Source organism: Myotis lucifugus, unplaced genomic scaffold (genome assembly GCF_000147115.1).
Source record: "Myotis lucifugus unplaced genomic scaffold, Myoluc2.0 scaffold_255, whole genome shotgun sequence".
NCBI classification, from domain to species: Eukaryota; Metazoa; Chordata; class Mammalia; order Chiroptera; family Vespertilionidae; genus Myotis; species Myotis lucifugus.
Genome location: NW_005871303.1, coordinates 1,402,995 through 1,428,745, shown reverse-complemented (window position 1 = coordinate 1,428,745; position 25,751 = coordinate 1,402,995). Strand labels below are relative to the sequence as shown.

The window sequence follows — 25,751 nt, the reverse complement described above, 5'->3', positions numbered from 1 at the left end:
CAGGTCACGCCAAGAACAGGTGTCCTTTGTGACTGAACTGAAAACAGACCAGCACTAGCCCTGGCCTGAGGAGTCCTCGTGAGATGGCGCAGTTGACCCGCGGGCCTCTGAGAACCAGGCAGGCGTCCCGGGTCTCACGGTGGCCGGTTCTGAATTGGGAGGAAACCCCTTCCCTTGGAGAGGATGCCGGCCTCCCTCCTGCCTGCCTCTCCCACAGCGTCAGGGCCTTACCTGGGGACCCTCTGAGAGCGAGCCCAGCCCCCAGGCCCCAGCAGGGAGGAACCAGATGTCCAGGCGCCTCCTTCACAACCTGCACTCGAGAGAGGGAAATGCATGTTGAGATTTCTAGGTCACCGAGAGGGGCGCGGGGACTATTTTTAACTGAATCGCCTGGACTTTTTATAGGAGGACAGAGGTGGCTTCTTCTCATCTGGCTCCACAGCTTCTGCCACTGATGGTCAAATCTGTCTTCAGAAATCTAAGAAAAAGGCTCAATAAAACCCCGTCATAAATCAGGTATCTATACCTTTCTGAGTCGGAGTTCTTTTCAGAACTGGCCGTTGGGTTTTCACTGATCTGTACGATAACTTTTCCTAAGACGTCTTCATCATAGGAAGGGCCAGGACTGTCATGTTCCTGACACACACACAGACTGGCCTGGACACCTGCCCAGCGCCCCACCTCTCCCTATCCCCTAGGAAACGTATCCCGAGGGGCTGGGACCCACCAGGGACCCTTCACAACAGGGAAGGGCAGGAGGAAGGGGCAGCTGGAGTCATGTGTGCACAGCACAGGGGTGCACGCCTCAGTTGCAGGGTGAGATGGGGTGTGTATCTAAAGCCCCACAGGTGAGCCCACAGGTGTTCTTGACGAACAATAATGACTCACATGGGGATTGTTTCATGGATCACATCCTCTGGACCCCAACCCCCCAACATCTTATCCCCGCAGACCTCCCAGCCCCAGTGTCCTGCCAGCCCAGAGGAAATGGGGAGGAAGAAGGTGCAGGGGATTCTCAGGGGATGTGAGAATGCGGGACAGAGCCTGAAGCCAGGGTTCCTGCTTCAGTGTGAGGGTGACCCTCTGAGCACACCAGCCCAGCTGCAGGGAGGAGGGTGCCCTCCGGTGGCCACCTGCACCACCTGCACCCGGAGCCCTGGGAACAGCAGGGCAGTGCTGAAGGGCCTTGGCCGCCTCCTGCAGTTAGCTGAAAGCCTCACAGCAGCGACTTTTTAATATGTCTAATGTTTCTCTTTGTGGTATTGCAATTTAGAATAAAAATAGATGTATCTGGCCTCAAAAAGAAGGTCCACATCCCAGCCCCTGGGCCCTGTGAATGGGACTTTATCTGGAAATAAGGTCTCTACCGATGTGAATAAGAGTCTCAAAATGAGGCGGTCCTGGGTTTAGGATGGGCCCTAACTCCAGTCACTGGTGTCCTTATGGGACAAAGAAGAGGGAGGTTTGAGACAGAGACACAGGGGACAGATGGAGGCAGAGATTGGGTGATGAGGCCACACGCCAAGGACCTGGAAGAGGCAGGAGGGAGCCTCCCCTGGAGCCCCCGGAGAGATCTGAACGGGAGTTTGGACTTCTGCCTCCAGAAATGACTGAGGGGGTCGTTTCTGTTGTTTGAGCCGCTCAGTTTGGCTTATTTGTGCAGCAGCCTTAGGAAACCAACGCCAGGGGGTCACCAGCCCCATCACCTCTCCCTTCTCCTGACATGTGGCTTTGGATGCTCTCGGGAGAAGTCTGGGGGGAGCGAGCCCGCAGAGCAGGAAAGGAGCCTTGAGGCCATGCCCACCAGGGGGGTTCCTGGCTCCCCTGGAAGTCACACCCCAGCTTCTTGCACCTTCGTATGGGGGGCTGGCACAGGCTGCCCCTTCCTGAGGACTGTGGACGCCCCACTGACACGGGGAAGGTGCGAGGGAAGGTTGGACGGATAGAGAGAGGAGGGATGGTCCCTTGAGCCAGCCAGGGTGCTGCTGTGAAGTGGAGAGGAAACCTCAAGGGATTGGGGCTCAGAGGCAACTTGGGAGAGTTATTTGAACAAAGTTAATGTTCATAAAACAAATGGGGAAGCGCTCACGGTTTTCATTTTCAATCAACGTGCATTTATGAACATCTTTATTCAGTTTTCATTTGGGGTGGGAAGTTATTTAAATTTTAATTTCAATAACTCAAAATAGGGTTGTTATTCTCGCCCACGTTTTTTTCCCCCCTTGAGAAAGATCGGAAGCTCCTTGCCAAAAGAAAAATAAGTCACCAACTTAATAAATAATGAAACACAGGCAAACTGCTAATGCTTAATTTTTCATAGTTTTATGAATATTTCAGCAAATAATTGGAGGCTCCGTAGGTTGCAATAACAAGGCCACCAGGGTGCCAGTGGGGAAGGGTGGCGTCTTCGTCCCTTGACCTCTTGAAGTTATTTGTTTAAGATTGAAGAAGGAGTTAGTTTCATTTTTCAATTCAAGATGATGTAACAGTGGGGAATTGTAACCCACACCACCATTCTTTTGACATTGTTTCTGTAAGTGCAATGGAGCGGGAATTGACCCACGGGCCTCTCTGAACCAGACAGGCGTCCCGGGTCTCACATGTGGGGCTTTAGATACACACACACCCCCATCTCACCCTGGTTGGGCTGGTTCTGACTAATATGTGGTTTGCAGATGACATATTTGTATAAGAACCCTAGGAACTAATTTCAGAAGATATGAACTCCAACCTTTAGTCATCCAAGTTCCAGGAGATTTGCTAACTTTCCAATGTAGAGCCAGGATGATGAAGAACCAGGATGATGAAGACCAGGATGATGCATATCAGACCATCACTTGACCAGTTGCGAGGTCCTTATCGGAATGGACTGTGCTGGCCTGCAAGTAGAGAACTTTTCTTTGTTTTGCTTTCCCTCTCCCTCCTTATAGGAACCTCTGAGATTTGGAGATGAACTTTGAAAGAAGAGGCCTTCATCTTCTCACGTTACTAGTACTTGAATAAACCTCTTTCCTTTTTCACCAGCATTTGTCTCACCAGTTTGGTTTTTGCGGCAACAGGCAGCTGAACCTTGGCTCTGGTTACAATGACACCTCCCAGAACATGGTGTCAGGGTTCTGCTCCCAGAAGACACTCATCAGTTCAGCTGGATTCAGTTCTGACTGGTGTCCTATGGGGGAGGGGAGGGTCACCTGGTGAGGAGGGCAAGCAGGGCAGGGCTTGCCTGCCTGCTGGGGAACTCATCTCTCTCTCTCTCTCTCTCTCTCTCTCTCTCACACACACACACACACACACACACACACACACACATGCTCAGGCTCACACACACGCATGCTCACACTCACACAGGGTCCACTGTTGTCAGGGTGATGGAGAAAGGCCTCCCATGCCAACACAGGCTGCCTTCTCCCAGGGGCTCCAGGACACAGGCTTGAGGCCCGTGGTTTGCATTTGCACAGAAATGCTGACATTTCCTCTTGCCTTCTGCAACCTCCGCCCTTGTTCTGACTCCAGCCTTTAGGAGTGTAATTAAAGCCAACCTCAGTCAAAACACTTCCCGACTCCAGGCTAGCTGCTGGCATCATTGACTGGTGACAGCTCCCTTCCAGCCTCTCACAGCTTCAGCGAACCTGCCTCCCGAGGCAGGAGCAGGGGTGCTGGAAGGCCCCTTGCCCCTGCGCCCCTGGTTGGGCTTAGTTTGGTAACATGTGGATGCAGACAGAGTCCCAGGCCCACCGTGGCCCACATACCCCGAGCCTGAGCGGGACAGTCAGGCATGCTCTTCTCACAAAAGGGAAGTCTGTGGTGTCTCATAGCCGAGACTGGGGCCTTGGGGCTGTCGCATGGCACTGGCTTCAGGCTCTGTTGCAGGAGAACTGCTTGCCCGGGAGCATATTCTCTCTAAAGGAATCGGGGAGCGAAGTCTGGGGACCAGGCTGAGGTGTGAACGGCCAAATCCCCAGAGGCACTGCTATCTCCCAACCCCACGTTCTGTCCACGCCCCTGTTCACCTGCTCAGTGGCCTCTGCAGGTGGGCAGGATATGTGGTCATCTCCGCCAGTCAGACATGGATATTGGTGCTGAAGCCACTGGACAATGAGCTGGCTCAGCCCCAAGGCCAGCGCCCATCTGCAGGAGGGAGTTTGGTTTTGTTGTGGGTCTGTCTCAGTCTGCGGGTCTGAGTGTGAGCTTACTGGGAGGGTGTCTCAGGGAGCACCGTGGGGCATGGAGATGGGAGGTGGCGTGAGGACGGCAGGACAGGACTGGAGCGTTAAAGCGAGTCCCGCGAGGGCCTGGAGCTCAGTCCTGCTGGGACCCAGGCCACGTGGAGAGCCTCGGGTTCCACTGCGCCCAGTGAGAACAGAGCTCTCAGCCCTGACTCCCAGCAGCCTCATCACCAGGCGGGTGGGGCAGCCTTAGCGGCCTGATGAGGAGGGAGGGGTTGGAGTGCCTGGAAGGTTCTGGGGGAGCCCACGTGCCTGCAACATTCCAGCTCCTGAGCACAACAGAGGCGGCCCCCAGGCCCCCAGGAGCAGGGGAGGCCAAACCTTAAGAAGAGACACAAATCCAAAATGCTCCCTCTGCCGTGGAGGGCGCAGTTCTCTCTGTCCCCACAGTGGGGCTCACCCAGAGGACCCAGACCCTGCAGGGGCCCCATGGTATCCACCAAAAGGCTGCCCAGTGCAGGACCTCAGGGAACAGCAAGGACGGTGCCAGGTGCCCCTGGGGAATGCAGGCACTTGGAGGGCAGGGTCCGCGGCTCAGCACAGCTGTCACCATCTGTGTGCGAGGGTGGCGGGGTCAGAGCTGCCATCCCAATTCAGTCGCCAACTTGGATGGGTAGATGGTGAAATTTTCTATTTCTATCACATCACTGTGCAGCCCATCAGAGCCGACGGATCTTGCATTTGAACAGCTAGCTGCCTGCTGTGTGTGGTGCTGGGAGAATAATAGGAAGTGCGTTCATAGCGTTCATACCCAGGCCATTAGCAGGAGGGAGGGAGGGCCCCCTGAATAGGTGGCTAAAAATACCAGCCAGCGCCTCAGGGAGCAGAGCTGCAGGGCCAGGAGGTGGAGGCTCTTTCTTCCCCAAACGCAGGAAAGGACCGTCTCCACAGACCAGTGTGCCCTCCGCAGTCAGTAGCCTCCTTGCAGAGCCCAGGAGGTAAACTCGGAGGTTCGGGCAGTGAAATATCCTAAAGGCTCCCCGGGTACCATTCCCCAAGCACCACCACGCACCAGCCCCGTGCCCCCCACTCAGCACCGTCTCTCTGGCTCAGCCCCAGACTCAGGCGGGTCCCTGACTTACCAACATAGCCTGCAGCTGCTCAGCAAGGAATTAACATTAACGGAATGGGGCCTGGACCTCTGGGTTTGTTCCAGAGCCTGAGTCCCCACCCTGCAGCGACCCTCGACCCTCGGGAGCCCAGAGCCCCGAGGCAGGATTCCGCCTGTGCCCGGCCTCCTGGGATTGTAGGAAGTGACCAGGCACTCAGACCCACCCCAGCCTTCCTTCCCCGCTGGCGTCCTTTCCACTCTGTACCTCTCTGGCCTGCAGGCCCAGCCCGGCTCCAGCCCTGCTATCTGTCCTGGCTTTCCTTCCTCTGTCCCTTTGTTCCCCCAGTGCTTCTTGCATCTCATTACACACTTCTCTTTACATGTCTGCTCTGAGCCACAGGGGAGGGGGAGTCAGCACTGGCCACAGCCTTACAAAATAGCCTGTTCTTTCTTGAGTAGAGTAGAGCATCACTCTGAAAGGTAAGTCTCCTCTCGTGCCCCTTCCCCACAGTTACTGAATTCCAGTGACACCCTGACATCCTTATTTGACCATGGCCTCCAAGGAGCTGCTGCCTGGAGCCTTCCAAGAGCTGCCTGGGGTCCCCAAACGGGGCAGGTGGCAGGTCGCAGGTCGCAGGTCAGAGAGAAGCAGGGAGTTGGGGCTCACTCTGAGTCATGCATAGAGGTTGGGGGAGTGGAAATCTGGGGCAAAGGAAGTGTGCATTGGGAATTTCCACAGATATTCCCAAGTTGCCCTCCTTAGAGGTGGTACCAGTTTATTCTCCCATAATGTTGCAGAGACCGGAAGAAATCGAGCAATGCTCAGAGAGTTTGGAGTCACACTATTCACCGGTGGGCCCAGAGAAAAATGCCTTTCAAATTCTGGGCAAAGCTACAAGCAGAACTTCCCTTTTTATTAAAAAGCCAGCCCTATGTGTGCTTAGTGGTTATGTCGCTGGTGGCCTTGACAACAACACAGTTCTATCCAATTAAAAAATACACCTGGCATGGCATGAGAGTATGGGCGTATCTAGTCTCTGGCCTACAAGGTCAGACAGCTAAGTTTATCTTCCTCATTATTCAAGCAGGCTAAAGCAGACTGGAAAGCAAAGTTATTTTTTTTAGAATAAGAAGCCGCCTAAAAAAATAGAGAATTCCAAAGAGTAGTTTTACAAAATAGGGGTTAGCCTTCTCAACATGACCTTCCGTTCTCCCACATTCTCCCCAAACCAGTGTCTTGTCAAACGCTTTTCTCTTTCCCAACCCATAGGTGAAGGATGCTACCTTGTTCTTCGGATTCGTATTTCTCTTTATTATGAGACTAGAGGCCCAGTGCACAAAAATTTGTGCACTGGGGGGGGGGGGGTCCCTCAGCCCGGCCTGTGCCCTCTCGCAGTCTGGGACCCCTCGGGGATGACCACCTGCTGGCTTAGGCCCGCTCCCCGGGGGATTGGGCCTAAGCTGGCAGTCAGACATCCCTCTGGCAGCCTGGGAGCCCTTGGAGGATGTCCACTTGCCAGCGGGGAGCAGGCCTAAGCTGCAGTCGGACATCCTTAGTGCTGTTGAGGAGGTGGGAGAGGCTCCCACCACCACCGCTATACTGGCAGCCATCAGCCTGGCTTGTGGCTGAGCAGAGCTCCCCCATGTGGGAGCGCACTGACCACCAGAGGGCAGCTCCTGCATTGAGCGTCTGCCCCGTGGTGTTCAGTGTGTGTCATAGTGACCAGTCATTCCCAGTCTTTCTGCTGTTAGGGTCAGTTTGCATATTACCCTTTTATTATATAGGATTATTATGTTTAAATGCTGCTGATGTCTTCTCCCCTGGTTGGTCTGTTGAACTGGGTGGTTTCCTACAGATTTGTAGGGTTTTTTTTTTTAATTTTTTTAAAAAAATATATTTTATTGATTTTTTACAGAGAGGAAGGGAGAGAGATAGAGAGTCAGAAACATCGATGAGAGAGAAACATCGATCAGCTGCCTCCTGCACATCCCCCACTGGGGATGTGCCCGCAACCCAGGTACATGCCCTTGACCGGAATCGAACCCGGGACCCTTCAGTCCGCAGGCCGATGCTCTATCCACTGAGCCAAACCGGTTTCCTACAGATTTGTAGGGTTTTAAGGAAATCAGCCCTCCCTCCGTCTGGATGCTGTGTTGCCAATGTTTCCCTAGTTACTGAAAGAGGTTTTTTTTTTTTTTATCACTTAGAAGTTTTTATGGGGTCATCACTCTTTCTTTTATAGTCTCTGGGTTTTGTATCCTACTTATTCCCAGACCAAGAATTTTTATAATTATTTGCTTTATTTGGGAAATTTTTGGTCTCATTTTATTTTTTATTTAACTTCTTGATACCTCTAGAGCAGTGGTTCTCAACCTTCCTAATGCTGCGACCCTTTAATACAGTTCCTCATGTTGTGGTGACCCCCAATTTCATTGTTACAAATTGAACATAATTAAAGCATAGTGATTAATCACAAAACAATATGTAATTATATATGTGTTTTCCGATGGTCTTAGGCGACCCCCAAAGGGGTCGCGACCCACAGGTTGAGAACCGCTGCTCTAGAGCTATGTTTGGTGTAAGAGTGAGGTAGGGCTCTACAGCCGCCTAGCTGTCACGTGCCCCGGTCTGTCACTGTCTGATAAGCCGGGCCACCTTTTCATAAGCTGTGTTTCTGGGTGGTTTTCAGCTCTGCTCTGCTCCCCCGAGGCCCTCGCTTTCGGGGGCTGGGGAGCCCGCATAAGGTGGGCTCGGGGGAGTTCGCTTACGGACAAGTGTGGCCCCGCTGCCGACCTGTAGGACCGGTCCGCGTCCCCCTGTCGCTAGGCAACCGCCAGCGGCTGCAAGGGATTGAGGAAGACGCCGGGGCAGAGGCGCCATGGACCTGGTCATTACTCAGGAGCTGGCCCGCGCTGAGAGCCACCAGGGTGGGCGGGGACCCGGACTCCGAGAGCCTTCCGGACCCTGGGGACCCCCTCCCCCCACCCCCGGGAGCGGGTACCGGGAGGCTGTGATTCTGAACCTGAGGCCCCCGCGCCGTGCCGCTGGGGGCGGGGCCGTGCCGAGAGGATCCTGTCCCTCTCGGCGGCCACCCAGGGGCGCGGCCCGGGCTGCCAGCCTGACCCAGGCCCCTCTTGGACCCTCCTGACTGCCCCTCGCTGCTCAGTGCTCACCAGCCTCCCTCAACGCTTGTCCTGACAGATGCCACCTCCCTGAAGAGAGCGTACGAGTTGATTAAGTCCGCCGACCTGGGGAAATCCGAGTTTGACCCCACCGAGAGCTTCAGCCCCGACCTGTTGGTTCTGTGCGCCGAGCAGGCCCTGAAGGTCATTGTCCGAGGGGTTTCTGCTGGAAGCTGAAGGACGGGGAGGGCACAGCGCCGGGTGGGTGCCCAGGGAGAGACCGCTGGGCCCCTCCCTCCTCTGGGCGACCTGGAGCTCCGCCTTGTGTTTTGGGGAAGGAGGCGGCGACCGGGCGGTGTTCTCTTGCAGATGGGGCAGCCGGAGGTGAGCGAGGACTGCATCCAGATGTACTTCAAGGCGAAGGGGCCGGTCACCCATTTTCTGGGCCGAGCGCACCTGTGCAGGGCCCAGCTGTGTGCCCCCAAGTCCACCGAAAATCTGGTGAGAGCCGGTTCCCGGAGCTTATTTAAATATTTTTATTGATTTCAGAGAGGAAGGGAGAGGGATAGAGAGATAGAAACATTAATGGTGAGAGAGAATCATAGATTGGCTGCCTCCTGCACGCCCCCTACTGGGGGGGGGGGGTCGAGCCCCGCCCCCCTCTCCCCCCACTATGCGCCCTTGGCCTGAATCGATCTGGGCCCCCTTAGTCCGCAGGCCAATGTTCTATCCACTGAGCCAAACCAGCCAGGGCGCCCTGCGTTGTCTTTTAGTTCCTGTGGACCAGGAGGCTTGACATGGACCCTCTCAAGATGGTCAGTGAGATGAGGTGTCTGCCCTACTCTACTTCCCCCAGGAGGTTGCCTCGGTTCTCCTCAAAATTCCACATCTTGAATCACAACAGTTAATATTTAATACCCCCTTCCAAAATTATGTCAGGCTACACAAACCTTAAAGTATTTAAAATATATCTTTTTATTGAGGAAGGGAGAAGGGGATAGAAACATCAATGATGAGGGAGAATTGCTTATCGGTTGCCTCCTGCTCGCCCCCTACCGGGGAATCCAGCCCACAACCTGGGAATACTAGTATGCCCTTGACCGGATTCGAACCCGGGACCCTTCAGTCCACTGAGCCCAACCGGCTAGGGCTAATTGTGCAATTCTTTATGTTTTAGGAGGAGTTTGAAAATTGCGTGACTCAGTACATGAAAGCGATCAACTTTGCGAAAGGAGAACCTAGGTAGGCCATGGTTCTGTCGCTCCCGACTGGGACTGTGTGAAAGGTTTAGACCAGGATCTACCGAGTGGTTCTCTCTGTTCCTTGCTCTGTGTGTTTAGTGCACTAATCGTGTCACCCAGGTCTCTAAGGTAGAGCTGGGCTGAGGGCACAGTCCCCGTAGCTGCATCCTCTGCTCTGGTCCGTGGTTTCCGGGACCTGGGGGTGATCTGTACCAGCTTCCTCGACGGGCCTCTCTTCACCAGTTCCCGGACTGCTCGGGGGCTCAGCATCCCTCCCTGCGCTGCCCCCACTGGCCTGTGTTCCCCCAGCCACCACCTGGGCCCAGGCCTCGTGTCTGTGGAGGTGATTTGGCTGAGACTCCAACACAGTTTTCTTCTTAATTAATACTTGCTTCATCAAAAATACTATGTAAGCTTGCACGCAACCTTTTTAGATAGGACACAACATTTTAAGGAGATTTCAGCTTAAATCCTGGGTTCGCTCATTCACTGTCCCGCTGCTGCCATCGATGGCCTTCTCTGGCTGGCCCCTGTAATAGGTGCTGGAGATACGGGGCCCAGCCCCCAGACTCCCTCAGTGGGGACCTGCAGACAGGGAAGCCCGGTGGCCTCAAGCCAGAGGCTCTAAAGACAGTGGGTGTTTCAAGGGGACCATGCCCTGGGGCCAGGAAACCAGAGCGGTGGGCACTGTCAGGGAGGGGCCTGGTCGCTGCTGCATGCCAGGGGTTTTGGGGCTCTGAGTAAACCCACAAAGGAACCAGCAGCCTTGTCTTACTGCCAGCGCCCTGAGTCCTTCTCCTTCCTGGGTAATAGTGTTAATTAGCATCACGTATGCATCTAAGGGCCAGTGGAGAAGACCGGCAGACACCTGGGGTCCTACAAGGCAGAGCCCTGCCCCCAACCCCCCAAGAGAGGCCTGTAGAAAAAGGGGCGAATCAGCCCGTGATTCTGAACTCAGTCCCTCAGGTGGCTCCCTGCAGCCCTCAGGAAGAAGCCCAGCTTCCCAGGGGTGTCCTGACCCCCCACACTTTGCATTTCCTGTGTATATACAGAGCCTGCTCCCGGAAGGCTCCCCCCCCCACCCCCCCCCCGCCCCCGGCACTGCTCTCCTGGCTGATTCCTGGTCACCTTTTGGGTCTCAGCAGGATGTCACCTCCAGGAAGCCTTCCTTGATTCTCCCTGCTCTTGCCTGTTCTTGTCTATTCCTTGGGAGTCAAAGGAGGCCTTGCTCAGTGGTATATTTTCATGGGAAGCTGGGTACTTTGTGGAGTGACTGAATGAGAGAGGTGTTCTCCAGTCTGGCATCGGGAGCCTGTGGCCGGGTGATGGTGGCCGGGGCTGAGCTGGTGTCTGAGCAGGGCACCAGGCTGCCCCTGGGAGGGCTGTGCGTGTTTGTTCATGCAGTGTGGGCCATAGGTCTCAGAGGGGACTGCTGCCACCTGCTGGGGACAGAGGAACTCAGCTTTCTTCCCAGAAGAGGGCTGGGGACGGGCTCTGCATCTCAGACTTCCTCCTCTTGTGCCGTAGGTATTACTTCTTGGTCTATAACGCCTCGGTCCTGTACTGGCAAATGGTGAGGCCCTTTCTCAAGCCTGGGTATTATCAGTATGTGATCCCCAGCCTCTCCCAGATCGTGAGCGTGTTAAACCAGACGGAGGAGGAGGACAAGGACTGGCAGGCGGAGCTGATGCTGTGAGTGGAGGCGCCCGCCCTGCGCGCCCCCCGTGGGCGGTCACCCCCGCTGCAGGCGTAGGTCGCTGCTCCGGCTCTGTAGCGAGGGCCCTGCGTTGTGTGCCTTGTCTGAGGATGTTTCTGACTGTAGGTGACACCCCCTGGGTGTGACAACAGGACGTGTGCTTTGACTCAAAACACAGAAAGTGTGAGCCTGTCCCATAGTCCAGTCCCCTTCCCGCTCCTCCTCCCTGCCAAGCCAGACGCTGGCTCGGGGTAAGGAGCTGGCCCGCCCCGTGTCTTCCGAAGTCTGTGCAACATGAAAATAATACCAGCGCCATAGGCTGCTTATTAGACATTTGCAACAGAAAATGGTTTCACCAGCGTTTTCTCTCCGCCACGTTGGTGTTCTCCAGGGAGCTGCTGGAGTGCTACCTACAGGCTGGAAGGAAGGAGGAGGCCGCGAAGCTCTGTCCCACAGCAGCGCCGTTCATAAAAGAGCACGCGCCGCACAGATACCAGCAGATGTTTTCTGTGATGGTGAGTCGGCAGGTCCAACGTGGAGACAGAAGTGGTTTTGCTCAGTGTCTTCAGTCAGAAACCTGTATGAAACCAGCCTGCAGGTCCAGCCACCGAGGGACACAAAACATGCAGACACAGACACAACACAACACAACAGCTGTTCTTCACTGCGACTCTGAGTATTTCCTCTGTAACAAACAGCACTGACTTTTAAAAACAGTGGAAAACTTGGAAAGTAATGACCATAACAACGTGTATGAAGAGCATTCATAATCTATTAAGTCTTGAGTTGGAAATCAAGTGATATATGAAAAACTAAGTACTAAACATAATTCATGAAAAGATATGTGTTCTAAATGTTAACGTCAAAGAAGGAATATTCGCCAACGAATAGCTAAACGCGACATCCGATCTCTACCTGGTTCCTCATTGAAACCTGAATTGATATCTTGTTCCGTTTCATAACAGGTACGTCATGAATTGATGGACGAGCATCAGTTACAGGAAGAAAAGAAACGTTCCATTAACCTGGCCATCACTTTCCACATTAACTTTCTAAAACAGTAAGTGTTTAGGGAGGGAGAACAGGCGTGAGATTTCCCAGTGCCCTCTCTCTGCTGTGCCCGTGGGGGCGGAGCTGCGGGACAGCCGTGGAGGGGGCTTCTACCCCAGGGGAAGGTTGGAGGCTGGCCAGGACATTCAGCAAAACTAGAGGAGTGGGCGAGACCCTGCCGGAAGCAGCTGGAGTGCCCAGGGAGAGGAATTGTACCCCGGCACAGACCTGCTGCCGTGGAGAGGGGGGGGGGTGGGCGAGATGCCAGCGTAGGGGAGAGGCCAGGGCAGGGAGGAGGCCTGGGTCTGGGGCAGCCAGTGCGACGGGCTTGGCATCCCGCAAGGTGGGCTCTGTGTGTGCGGCTGGCCCGGTGGAGGGGCTGGTGCACAGTGTCCGGGGTGTGTTCATTTTCAGTGACGTAGGAAGAGAGCCGGATCCGGGGGTGGGGGCGGGTGAGGCGCCTGAGGTGTCGACCAGGAGCCGAGGAGAGAAAGGAGGTAGATTCATTTTAGGCCTCTGTTTGGTGGGAGAAACAGGTTCATGGACTCAGAATATTTTTTTTTAGGATGATTTGAATAAACCCAACAGGAGCTGTGTTATTTATGTTTGAATTAATTCTAGAAAATTGGATAAGAATGATTTACCTGAAGATGCCAACAAAATTCTGAAGAGCACCTATAAACAGTTAGATCTCTATAATCACCAGAGCCCGCCTCCGACGGAAGAGGAAAAGTAAGTGTTTATGCGCTACAGGTGCACAGCTGCACGTGGCGGTACGAGATCTGGTAAGGACGGGAGAAAGGGATGGAGACAGGGAGCACCCGGCGACCCCCACGCGCCCGCCACGCGTACTTCCTCGGGCTGCAGTGCACTTCCTCTAGCTCCTGTGGTCCTGAGGCCTGTGCTGTGCGGGCCGAGCTGGGGATCTGTAACTTCACATCCTACTTTTGAAAGTCAAATAGACTCTTGCAGAAGTGCTTTTCAAGGTCACCTTCCCAAGGGGCTGCCCACCATTTCCAGGTGGAAGACAAGCGTTCCAGTCACCTCCCTCCACCCCGCCGCCCATCTCCCCCCCCCCTGTTGCCCCCAACACAAGCCATGCTAACTTCTCAGTTAGGGTAGTGACAGGGGTGTGGGAAAGGGCAGGAGGGTGTGGGCTTGTCCCGGGGGCACTTGCTGTGTCTGGAGACACTCTGTTGCCACTGTCTGGGGACTCAGCATCCTGCCAGCACAGGACAGGCCCCCACCCAGCACGGATGACCCGGTCCCGGCGTCAAAGCTGAGAAACCTGCCTGTCTTACACCAGGGCCAGGTCCTGGAGTCGCCAGCTCTGTAGTGTCCTACCGTCAGGCAGGACTGGCTGTGTCCTCTGACTGGGTCCTTTCTCAAAGCTGCTCAGGCCATCATAGGTCCTTGGCATTGTCAGTAAATGCTATTATAAAGATTGTTTTAAAAAGTTGTTATTTATTGGTGAGAGAGAGAAGAGAGAAGAGAGAAGAGAGAAGAGAGAAGAGAGAAGGGAGAAAGAAACATCATTGGTTTCCCGCTTACCTGCACATTCATTGGCTGGTTCTTGTATGTACCACGGCCAGGGATCAAACCCCCAACCCTGGCGTGTCAGGATGACGCTCTCACCAGCCGAGCTGCCGGCCAGGGCTCTGTGTTCTCTTCTCACTTCCTGCCTCGGTGCCTGACAACTGGACGCCTGTGCTGCCGGGGGCATCTTCCCGGCACCTGGTGATGCCTTGCTGCTCTGCTTTTGTTTCCAGATTCTTCCTGCTTTTTGAATTAGCTCATCTTTCTCTGACCTTGAAATGTGAGGATGTCGCCGTCAGCTGCCTCTCAGACCTGAAGGACATTGACAGCAAAGTAAGTGGCCAGTGACTGTGGGTGGGCACCTGCCCGCTGTGATCATACGGAAAGGGAAGGGGAGGGATGGAGAGGGAAGGGAAGGGGAGAGGAGGGAAGGGAAGGGGAGGGAAGGGGAGGGGAAGGAAGGGAAGGGGAGGGGAGGGAAGGGAAGGGGAGGGGAGGGAAGGGAAGGGGAGGGAAGGGGAGGGGAGGGAAGGGAAGGGGGAGGGACGGGGATGCAATGGGATGGGAGGGAAGGGGAGGGGAGGGAAGGGAAGGGGAGAGAACGGAAAGGCTTGGAGCCCAGGAGGCACGTTTCCCTCCGTCTTCGTTGTGTGCAGCTCAGGTGGTAAATTTTTTTTTAGCTTTTTCACTTAAATCTTTGTATCTTTTATAAACATTTAAAATTTTTAAATATATTCTTGTGTTGTGATTTTTATTTGCTGAATTTCTACCTAGTGCATTGACTTATTTAAAATTGTCGTTGAAGTTAATGGCTGTGTGTGATTGCCTTCGTGCCAAGTCTCCCTATCTGCGTTGTGCAGGACCCTGGGAAGCTGATCGAGATTGAGTGCTTGGAGTACGAATTAGAAGCTCTAAGACTCGAAAGTAAAATTAAAATCTACATTCGAGTGGCTGTGGAGGTAAGCCCTGCGCAGGAGCCGCGGGTGCCCGGCCGTGTGCGGGTTTCCCGTGCGTTGGCGCTGTGGGAGCTGAGTTGGCGCCATATCTGAGGGTGCTGGGACGTGGCAGAGGCCTCACCCTGACCCCCAGACCTCCCAGGGGCCCGCCCAGGGGCCACCCGGAGCAGGTGACTCGCACCCGTCTTCCCAGCTCCCACGCTGGTCATTGTCTCTTGTGCAGACTCAGCTGAACATCATACAGAGACTGGAGGTCGTGCTGCAGCGAGCCGTCCGCCTGGGCGACCCCCAGGCCATCCACGTGGTGTGCACCACGCAGTGGAACCTGTGTCTCCCGCTGCTGCAGCACAACCTGCGGCACCACCTGCGCAAGCCGCTGACCAACATCGCGGAGATCCTGGAGAAGATGGACAGGTAGCGCGTGCGTCGGCGCCCCGGGCTGCCCGCTCCGAGAGGGGTGACACGTGGGCGGGAGAGAGCGAGGCCAGAATTCTCCCACCCCAGGAATAAGGATGAAATCCAGCTCATTCTCCCCGATGTGCCGCACGCCGGGGAAGGCACCCACCCTTAAAGGGGGCTGGAGACGCTAGGTCTCGTGTGGAAGGAGGAGGCCCTGAGGAACTCCCTTTTCCTGCTGAGATGTGGCCTCCGGCCCCGCCCGGCTGCCTGTGGCTCCCGCACAGGGGCAGCAGGAACAAGTGCCCGGCGGGGATGGGCCCTGGGGCAGGTGCCGTGTGAGTGGGTGTGTGTGCCTCAGCCCAGGAGACCAGGGGGCAGAGGCAGGGCTGCTGTCGAGTGGGGAGCACTGAGTTGGCAGCACTGAGCGCCGTGCGGGGTGATGACGGGGAGACAGCACCGGTGGATGGAGGCGGCGAGCCCCAGCGTCACATGTCCCTCACTCACAGCAGCTCCTGCTAGCAGGACCCTGGTTTGCTGAGCTGCTGCTGCTCAGTCCTGGAGGCCAGGTCCCGGCTGTTGTCGCCTGCTGGGCTCGGGCCTCCCGTGGTCGGCAGGGACCTCCTCTCTGTGCGAGTCCTCAAGGCGAGGCAGGTGGCACCTGCAGGGTGTGGAGGCCCACTGCACGGTGCGCCCGAGGTGCTCGTGGGCGGCCAGCGTGCCCCGCACCCCATGATGCTGTGCTTGCTCTCCAGCCTCATGGTCCTGCTTCGGTGCCAAGTGCACATGGAGATGGCGCGCATCGAGGAGGACGAGGACCGCCTGGAGCCCGCCATGGAGCACCTGCAGAAGGCCATGCGCCTGGACGGCCAGGGCCTGTACCAGGAGAAGCTCAAGATGGCCTTCAACCGGCTGCGCCTCTGCTCCATGCTGTACCAGTCCCCCGAGCGTGCCGAGGACAAGGCCATCATGGCCATCGAGCAGGTGCGGCACGGGGCCCCACGGCGCCTCTTCAGAGCCCGAGAGCGCTCGGGAAAGACCGGAACCATCTCTCCCTCGCGCAGGCAAAGAAAGCCATGCCCAAAGACAGCGTCCGGAAGAAGCGGGCCCTCCTGGTGAACGCGGGCCTGGCCCTGGCCCCCGACACCTTCCAGATCGTGCTCGACAGCGAGAACGAGACCAAAGGTAGGTGCCGCCTCCCTCCCGGGGCACCAGCCTCCAGCTGCGAGGCAGAGCCCGCGCCCCCCCACCCCCACCCGCTGCGCCCTGCCCCGGGTGGGGGCCGGGAGGTCGGAGCCTGGCCACCTTGCCCTCTGCCTACCAGGCCCTGACATTGAGCTCTCAGAGCTCGTGCTTATGTGCCAGGAGGGGCAGCCTCCAACACCAAACTGCTCAAACACCTGGCGCTGGGCATGGGGATGGCAGGCGCTGGGCAGGCACCGGCATGAGGGAGAGCCAACTAGGGCCTGGGTGGCGCTGCCACGGGACCGAGCAGGGCAGGGTGACCAGACCCAGCCTGCAGCACGGTGTGCCCAGTGGCCTGGCAGCTTCCCCCTCGCACACAGGCACAGTGAGCACGACCTAACTCCCATCAAAAGACTAAACATGCCCCGGGGAGGGGTCGCTCTACGCTCCGAGCCCAGAGCCCTGGGGTTGCTGTGACGGTGGCTGCACAGATCATCCCTGGAACGGAGGTGCAGTCCCTCCATGTCACGTGACCTCTTGCATGACGTCAGCCTCGTTTGCCTTTCGTTTCTGTCCTCAGTTTCCATCGGGAGAAACAGGGGCCGGTTCACCGCCCTCTACGCCAAAGCGCGGCACCACATCCTCAGCGTGGAGAAAGCCGCCGGGCACTTGCGGCGCTTGGGGAATGAGAATGAAAAGGAGAGGTGAGTGGCGACCCGGAGAAGGACAGGTCACACACAGCCAAGCCCCCGAGCCATCGCGGCTGTCCCTCGAGAGCGGCCGTCTGCAATGGCCGAGCTGACTGCGGCCCTGGCCCCACGCGTGGTCCTGGAGGCCGGCAGGAGGCGGCGCACGGCTGGGGGGCCTGGCAGGGGAACCACCCCATTGCCCCTGAGACCAAGCATGTTAACTAAACGACGGGGGTGTGGCTGCCATGACACTGGGCTCGGGCACCCCCTACCCTCTCACCCCGTCCCCCGGGGCCAGCTCCCCCCTGCCAGGCCGCCCTGTTGCCTCTAGCCCCTGGCTGTGAGCATTGATTGTCTCATGGTCGCTTTTTTGCAACCTTGAAACTGTAGACCCACCAGTGCCTTCTGCTCAGGAGCAGTCGTTCTAGTGGTTTCTGCTTCTACCAGCCACAGCCAAGTTCACATTTTCCTTCGTTTGGGTCTTTGGTGAGCAGAGTACAGATTTGGGCAGAGCTGGCCAAGGTTGCCCGGAAGCAAGGTGTGTGGGATGTTTGCCGGACGGCCAGCCGCTTCTGCCTCCTGTACGACAGCGTCAAGGTGAAGAAGATGGCGCGGGCGAAGAAAGGTGGGCGCAGCCCCCGTCAGCGCCCGGCTCACTGCCAGGCGGCGGGCCCAGCAGGGGCCGCCTGGTCCTGGGAAGGGTCAGTGTGCCAGGACTTGAGTCCAGTGGGTCTTCAAGTGCAAACGGAATTTTATAGATGTTTGCAGCTGGCTGCAGACACTGTTCGTGACGGGGAGACAGTGATGTGAGGGTCATCCCGGGAGAGAGAGTGATCATATGTTCGCTCCCTGAGAATGTGACGGTGAATGTGACGGTGATCACAGGGTCACCCCGAGAGTGGGACGGTGAGAGTGACGGTGATGACAGGGTCACCCCGAGAGGGGGACGGTGAGAGTGATGGCTATCACAGGGCCATGATTGCTGACAAGGGTCCTCCTTTGTGCATCTGGTTTCCTATTCCATCATCTTGTTTGACTCTCACAGTCACTGTGGGGTTGTTAGGGGGTGAGAAAAGGGAAGGGACCTGTTGTGGGCCGAGTGCCGGGGCCGGAGCTGACGGCGTGGGTGAGGGGTGAGTGTGGAGCCGCCTCCGTGCAGGCGCTGGGTCCGAGATGCATCCAGGTGCAGTCCCTGGAGGAGCTCTGGTCTAGTGGGCAGTGAAGACAGGGCCTGTGAGAGGTGAGAGGCGGCCTGGGGGCGGGGGTGGCAGGCTCGGCGGGCAGAACCGCAGGAGCAAACCAAGAACGTGTAGTCTGTAGCGTCAGGTAGAGATGGGGACACCTTTGTCACCCCCCTGGGGGCCCACACACCTGGGGAAGTTTCCTCCACCCCCTCCTGGGCACAGTGCCCACCCCTCAGAGGCCCCGCCCACCCCGGAGCTGGGAGGGGCAGCCGTCCTGCCTGGTGACCTGGGGCCTTGTCTGAAGCGCTGCTGTTCCCCCAGGAAAGAAGAAGCGGGGCACGGACGGCTCGATTGATGCCAAGGCCCATTCGCAGGTCCTGCTGCAGCGGCCGGGGTCCCCCAGCCTGCTGCGGAAGTTCGCAGAGGTGGGGTTCATCAGCGCCGAGGTACGTCCCGTGCACAGGTTGGCCGGCGGGCCCGGGTCCCCTCCGGCATCCTCTCAGTCCTCCGTGGTGGCCGCGTGGGCATCCGGGGGCGCTGACCCCACCGCCTGGTGGAGTGACAGTGGTGCCACTTGTCCCCACCTCTGCTCCCTAAACGAGACTGTGTACAGGGAGTTTCCTGGGCTCTGGGGGTTTTTCTGGGAGATACATAGAAATCAAAATGTGACGTGTTTGCTATACATTTTCCCTAGAAATAGTGTCTGAGTTGTGCCTGGCGGGGGCATGGCTCCGTGACCTCTCCCTCTGCGCTGTTCCTATACAGGCCACTGTCCACTTGCTCCAGTCAGAGGGTGTGGAGCTCAATGACCATCCCAAACCCACCGAGAACCTGAGCCAGCACCCGACAGGCTATGTGCTCGAGTCCCCCGAGGAAAACTCAGAGTGGAACACGTACAAGTAGGGGCCGCGTGACTGGCGGGGTCCCCGTGTCCTCTGCCCCTGTGGCACCGTCTGTCCCTGAAGCGCGGGCTTTGTGGCCGCTGGGGGAGGTGTGGAGTGGAGGGCAGGGCTGTGTCCAACCAGGAGCGTGAGAACAGCCACAAGACTGGGGCCCAGGGTTTCCGACTCGTGTTCATTCCGACCTTCCCGTTGTTAGTAAAAGTGAGATGTTAGGGGAGTAGGGCAGGGGCAGCTCTTTAATTGGCCCAGAGGAGAAGGTGTGCGGGGTCACGCCTCGATGGCTCCCCGTGTGAATGACAGCATTTCCCTCGGAACGTCCAGGAGACTCGCCCACGTGAGATGCCTCGAGCCGGACACCTGGGCAGCGGGGGCTGTGTTAATAACGACAGTCCGAGTTGTTTTTAAATCGAATAGTACTTTTTAAAGTCAATGACTGAATGGACCGTCACGTCCCAGGAGCTGCGCCCTACGTGACTGTTCTCACCCTCGAGGGGGAGAAAGGCCTGCTCCCCTCTTCCCGTTACGCAGGCAGCGGCTCTCCCAGCCACCCGCCCTGGAGCGCGAGGAGCGCGCTGGCCGGTCTGTGCACCGGGCACCCCAACGGCCGGCTCCAGGAAGGCAGCAGGCGCCACTTTGTGCGGATAGTTTGACTTGATGGAAGGTCCCCTGTCCCTGTGGCCTTCAGAGCTGCACCAGGCGAGGCTGCCAGGCCTGTCTGGGCCCAGGCCCAGGAGTTTCCATTTGCAGGAAGGTCAGCAGACCAGGGCTCAGGCCACATCTGACCCAGGGCCTGGTTGTGTACAGCCCAGGAGCTCAGTGGTTTTGACATTTTAAAAATCTGTGAACTAACATAGAGGAAGATATACAAGAGGGAGGACCTGGAGCTGCAAAGCCTAGATACCGCCCGGCCCTTTACAGAAAGGGTTTCCCTGCCCAGTCCCGGGTGGACAGTCGTCACTCACCCACAGTGCCGAGTGGACCTGGTCACCCTGAGGAGAGGGGCCGGTGTGTGAGGGGCGGCCACGGAGGTGGGCAGGCAGCCGGGTGGCCCTGGGGCAGGATCTTGCCCTCAGACGGGGAGGCTGGGAGTTTGTAGACCAGGTACCAAGCGAGAGTGCCCGAGGGATGTCCCGGGTGGAGAAGGGGGACTGGGCAGGCCCAGGGTCCTTTAGGAGAGCGTGGCAGGCACCCCCAGCAGGGGCACCTCTCTGACCCCGCTCCACAGCCGGGGCAGGGCCCTGGGCAGACGTCACGCTGGGTCTGTGCTGCCCGTGGGGGAAGGTCTTGCTTCAGAGACGAGCGTGGCGTGTGCGTCCTGCAGGAGCTGGATCGAGAGCCTGTCGCAGTACGCCATGAACAGCTGGCTGCGGTCCGCGGAGATCGGACAGGAGATCCAGGAGCCCTGGATCGTGCAGAACGCGATGGTGTACGTCCTGAACCACAACCACCATCTCATCATGGCCGGGCGGCAGAAGGAGCTGGTGGACGCCTTGTACCACCTCCTGACCATCGTCAAGGCCGTCGGCCACAACGGGTGCGTCCTGGCCCTGGAGCGTTGGGGTCAGGCGGGTGTCCCCCTTCTTTAGCGCTGCCCCGGGGAGGGCTGCTCCAGCAATCCCAGGGTCCCCATTTACTCGCCGTGCACCCCTGAGCCAAACACTCACCCTCTCTGAGCTGCGGGGCAGTGTGTGGGGATCCAGGGGGCTCCCAGGAGCCCGCCCGCCTGCCCAGGGCCTGGCCTGGGAGCCCAGCCTGTCTCTGATGCTAAAGTAGAAATTCAAGAATTAATGAGTCAGAATGCGGCAACATACAAGCTGATGTTTTTTTTAAAGTGATGAATAATAAAGAAAATGGGCCATGAAATGAGGAGGCGCCCAGCGGCCTCCCTTCGCCTGTGGGTGTGAGGCCGGCTCGGCCTCTGACATCGCGCCTGTGGGGCTGGGGGCTGCGGGGCCTCGAGCCTGGGCCGCCGCGTGGCCGCCGTGCTGCGCGTTTCTGTTGGAGACGAGGATTTGAGTCCCCAGTTCTTAGCACACGGAGATCACCGGTGACCATTTTATTTTTATTTTTTTTTTAAATATATTTTATTGATTTTTCACAGAGAGGAAGGGAGAGAGATAGAGAGTTAGAAACATTGATGAGAGAGAAACATCGATCAGCTGCCTCCTGCACATCTCCCACTGGGGATATGCCCGCAGCCAAGGTACATGCCCTTGACCGGAATCGAACCTGGGACCTTTCAGTCCGCAGGCCGACGCTCTATCCACTGAGCCAAACCGGTTTCGGCCGGTGACCATTTTAAACGCTTTAGTGCCACCTCGTTTCTGGTGAGAAACACGGAGGTTCGGTACAAGCCCATTTGCCCTGGTGACGGATGGAAATTCTCTGACCGCTACCCGGGGCCTTTCTGTCCAGCCCACGTGGCCAGGGTCGCCTTCCACTGTGAAGGTACCTGTGTCAGGGGACAGCGCGTCCCCAGAGCAGGCTGCCACCGCCAGCTGCCCCCCTCGAGGCCCGAGAATGGCTCCTGGAGCGGGTGGCGCCTGGTGGGGGGCCACCTTTCCGCTTAATCCCAGGAGACAGGGACCCGGTGAGCACGGCTGTTGTGGACTCCGGGGACTCGCGCCTTGAGTCTGAGCTTCACCCGCTGACCCCTTGCGTTCCAGCGACTCCCTCACGTTGGCGATGCTCTGCAACGCTTTGGCTCGAGGCCTAATTATCAGCTGGATCCCAACCCAGGTGCCAGAAAAATCTAGAAAAGTCATCCGACCAAACACGTCACACACACCACTGGACTCGGGAGCCATCTCTGAGATCAGAACGGCGGTGGAGGTACAGAGGCCGGGTGCGCGGGGTGGCCCCTCGCCGCAGTCCCGGTCCCGGGGTGAAACTGTCAGCCTGTCCATCTGCCGGAAAAGGGGTGCTGAGCAAGGACAGGAACGGGCTTTTCCCTAAAAACAGGGAGCGACGTCCCTCAGGCCCAGGTCGTGCCTGTGCTGGCTTCTCAGGCGCAGAGGACAAGAGGGGTGCGAAGCCAGGAGAGTGCAGAGCAGCCGGGGCCACATCCAGAGGCTGCGAGCAAGTGGGAGCGCTGGTCCCATGGAAGTCGCCTCCCGATCAATGTGCACTTGAGGAGGAACATGGTGGTCGTGCTGGATGTGCAAAAGCACTGGCAAATCCGTCACCCGTTTCTAGTCCAGAAGGATCTTAGCCAACAGGGAGGGAAGCAAGTTCCTTAGTGAGTTTCAGGGAAGCGCAGGACCTGCAGCTGCCCCGAGTGGTGAGGAGGTGGGCGCTGGGCAGGTGCCCTCAGAGAGAAAGGCACGAGGAGCCACCGTGCCCCGTGCCAGAGGGGTGAGGGCGTGGGAGGGCGAGCCGCATGCCGAGAGAGGGCGAGCTGCACGCCGAGACCTCAGCTCCCGGCTTGGCAGGTGTTCAAGCCTTGGTAGCGGTCTGCACCAAGAGCCAGGGCCACGTATGGTTCATGATTTGGGTCTCGGCTCAGATCTCTCTCTTTAGAGTCCTGGTTGTGTGAACAAGGACACCTCCATTTCAGGTCTGCGAGTTTGCCCTGACCCTGACCAACGGGACGGTGCCCGAGGAGGTCGTGCCCATCGAAGCCCGGCAGCAGCTCATCGCCACCTGGGTGAAGGCCAAGCAGCTGCTGCAGCAGCAGATCGGGACGAGGCTGGGCACGGAGGAGCAGGTGGGCCGCGGGCGCTGCCTCCCCCCCGTCTCCCTCCCCTTGGGCCTCGCCAGCCTGGAGGGCAGCGCACAGCGGGCCGTGCCCTTCTGTACACGGTGCTCCCCTCCACAGAGGGCTGTTCCCACTGAAGTCACTGCCCCGGCCCCTCCACCTGCCCAGGCCACGGTGTTTCCCCTTCCTCCAGCCCTCTGGTCACTCTTCCAAATGTCCACCGAGCCACTGGGCCTCTGGGGGTGCTCCCCACCCTCAGTGGTGCTCACTGTGGCCTTATTTGGAGGTGTATTCAGGCCAGCGGGGGCCTGCTTTGGCAGGATATCAGGACCCTAAGCTGTGAACACAAGGCTGTGGGTGTGGGGGCTGGGGGAGCAAGTGGGGACCCGGAGAGGAGATGGGTGTGTGGCCGTAGAGGGAGCCTCCCAGGGGCACTGGCTGGAGCCAGAAGGCACTGGGACAGGTTGAAAGGGAGACCGGAGAGGCAGTGAGTGTGGGCATCTGAGCGGGTCAGGATCGAGGGCCGATTGGAGGGGGACGGAAGGAAGGCCATTCCCGCTCTGCTGGTGGCCTGCCCTCCACCTGCAGCTGGTCAGCCCCGTCGTCTGACCACTCTGCGTCACTTCCTGCCTCCTGATGGTGTGGGAAGGTCACTGGGAGAGAAACTTTTTTCTTTCTTTTTAAAAATATATTTTAATGATTTTTTACAAGAGGAAGGGAGAGGGATAGAGAGTTAGAAACATCGATGAGAGAGAAACATCGATCAGCTGCCTCCTGCACATGTCCCACTGGGGATGTGCCCGCAACCCAGGTACATGCCCTTGACCGAAATCGAACCTGGGACCCTTCAGTCCGCAGGCTGACGTTCTATCCACTGAGCCAAACCGGTGCTGGCGGGAGAGAAACTTTTATGCAAATGGCTCCGATTACTGCCACGGAGCTGGTCTTTCACAGGGTTGAAGTCCCAAGTGTGCCAGACCCTCCCTGGGTCCCCTGGGCTCACGGACACTCTGTGCGTCCTTCCCCAGGGCACCAACGAGGACATCAACGCCGTGACCAGAGTCCTTGTCGCCCTGGAGATGTATTCCTGCAACGGGCTGGGCCTCATGGACTTCACCGTGCCCTCCTTGGCTAACGTAGGCGTCACCTCCTTCCTCAGGCATCACCTTCCCCAGGTGTCACCCCCTCCCCCCAGGGGTGACTGTGCCCCCCGAGGCCCAGGCAGTCACCACCAGATGCCCTGTTGGCACGCCAGACAGAATCCCCCCACCCGAGGCCACTTGTTCAAATCCTGCTGCTCAGAGGCAGAGCCGGGGTCAGAGGGCCTTGCCGAGTGTGGCCAGCGTCGGAACCTGGCCTGCCTGAGTGACCGCGTTCTCACCAGCAACTGTTGTCCCCTCAGGGCGCCTGAGTTTAGTTTCATTCGGCTGCTTCCCTCTGTTTCCTCTGTGGCTCCATGTAGAGCAGGGTGTTCCTGGGGATACTGAGGCAGCGTGGACACCGGGGCCTCTGCCCCCCAACAGGCGACCCTGAGCCCGAGCTGGGCCTAAGTTTGCGACTAGCGCTGCGGTAACTCAGCCTCGGTGTGTGTGCCGTGGGATGGCCCTGTACCCACCAGGTCTCTCTGGAATAACATCGCTCCCTGATCCACAGCGAGGTGCAAAGTTTCAGCAAATGAAGTGGCCCCCAGCTGACAGCACCCACCACGGTGGGCGGAGGGGTCGCCCCGCACTGAACGCCCTCCCCCGCCCTCCACGCAGCTTCAGAAGATGGTCTCCGAGTGCAACTGGACGGACCCCCTGGTCCAGCTGCAGACCCTGGCCCGCCTGAGCCACTTCGCCTACGCAGCCCACGACCACGAGGTCACCATGGTGTGCTCGCAGAAGGCCATCCAGATGGGCATCAAGTACCTGAAGATGTTAAATCCGTGAGTAGCCTCCCTGGCGCCCGACTCCTGGGGACCCCATGGTGTGGCGTCTCCCTGCCCGCCCGCCCCCACCCCCCGCATCAGGAGGAACACGAAGAAGGCTCGTAACCACACCTCGGTGTGTGGGGGCGCTTGTGGGGACCAGGGATGACTTGTGTAGAGGCTATGGAGAGGTACCCCCACTCGCCAGACCCCACCCACCTCTGGGCATCCCCAGCAGCCCGGCCAGGTGCCCGTCCGGCCCCCGTCCTGGTCCCACTTGGCCAGGACAGCACCGCCCCTGGGCCCCAGGAGAGCTGTGCTCGGAAGGGCTCTGAGGCCACTCCAGCCTCACCAGCTGCCAGCGTGGCAGGCACAGAGGTGGGAAGGGGCTCACAGATGCCCCTGCCCTTCCCAACAGACACGGGCTTGGTTTACCAGGATTTTGAGTCGGCAGCAAGGCACCCTAAGTGCGTTAGAAAGTAAGTGCGTTAGAAAGTAATGAAAGGGCAATTTCAGTGAAAGGGAAATGCCCTCTCCCCGCCCCCCTCAGCCCAGGGCAGCCAGCTGCTCGCTCCCCAGAGGCCGCCGCTGCCCAGGTCCTGGGATGGCCCAGGCGGCCACAGCCGCTTCATCTTTCTGACAGTTTGCTCCCGGCTCACAGGGCCATTCAGCTGATCAGTAGATTAAGGTTGTACTGAATCTTTCCTCTATTTCCAAAGGTGAGGCTTTTAAAAATCTTTGTTGCTAATATAAATATTTCTCCAGTAAACATGGTTTTCCTTGAGGTTCTTCTCTTCAGGTCACTTCCTAAATCTGTTTCCTGAAAGTCGAAATCACTGACCCATGTGGCCAGTGCCTCGGGCATGCTGAGGGCACAAACAGGGACCCCACAAGGGCTCTGCATGCGTCA

At 57.9% G+C, this 25,751-nt stretch overlaps 1 protein-coding gene across 1 annotated transcript in view; it reads left to right on the top strand.

The window, feature by feature from the left end:
* Positions 1-8,146: 8,146 nt before the first annotated feature.
* The window catches only part of CFAP46 (cilia and flagella associated protein 46), a 51,907-nt gene continuing 34,302 nt past the window's right edge, over positions 8,147-25,751 (top strand). The window contains exons 1-22 of the mRNA XM_023762663.1: positions 8,147-8,205; positions 8,480-8,604; positions 8,770-8,901; positions 9,578-9,642; positions 11,169-11,333; positions 11,729-11,852; positions 12,303-12,397; positions 13,009-13,119; positions 14,157-14,256; positions 14,784-14,882; positions 15,103-15,293; positions 16,031-16,259; positions 16,340-16,460; positions 17,041-17,164; positions 17,644-17,774; positions 18,655-18,779; positions 19,099-19,232; positions 20,557-20,769; positions 21,902-22,067; positions 22,792-22,941; positions 23,961-24,068; positions 24,693-24,859. Of these exons, the coding sequence (XP_023618431.1) occupies positions 8,157-8,205; positions 8,480-8,604; positions 8,770-8,901; positions 9,578-9,642; positions 11,169-11,333; positions 11,729-11,852; positions 12,303-12,397; positions 13,009-13,119; positions 14,157-14,256; positions 14,784-14,882; positions 15,103-15,293; positions 16,031-16,259; positions 16,340-16,460; positions 17,041-17,164; positions 17,644-17,774; positions 18,655-18,779; positions 19,099-19,232; positions 20,557-20,769; positions 21,902-22,067; positions 22,792-22,941; positions 23,961-24,068; positions 24,693-24,859 (2,924 nt within the window). The 5' untranslated portion in view covers positions 8,147-8,156. The remainder of the gene's footprint in view (positions 8,206-8,479; positions 8,605-8,769; positions 8,902-9,577; positions 9,643-11,168; positions 11,334-11,728; positions 11,853-12,302; positions 12,398-13,008; positions 13,120-14,156; positions 14,257-14,783; positions 14,883-15,102; positions 15,294-16,030; positions 16,260-16,339; positions 16,461-17,040; positions 17,165-17,643; positions 17,775-18,654; positions 18,780-19,098; positions 19,233-20,556; positions 20,770-21,901; positions 22,068-22,791; positions 22,942-23,960; positions 24,069-24,692; positions 24,860-25,751) is intronic.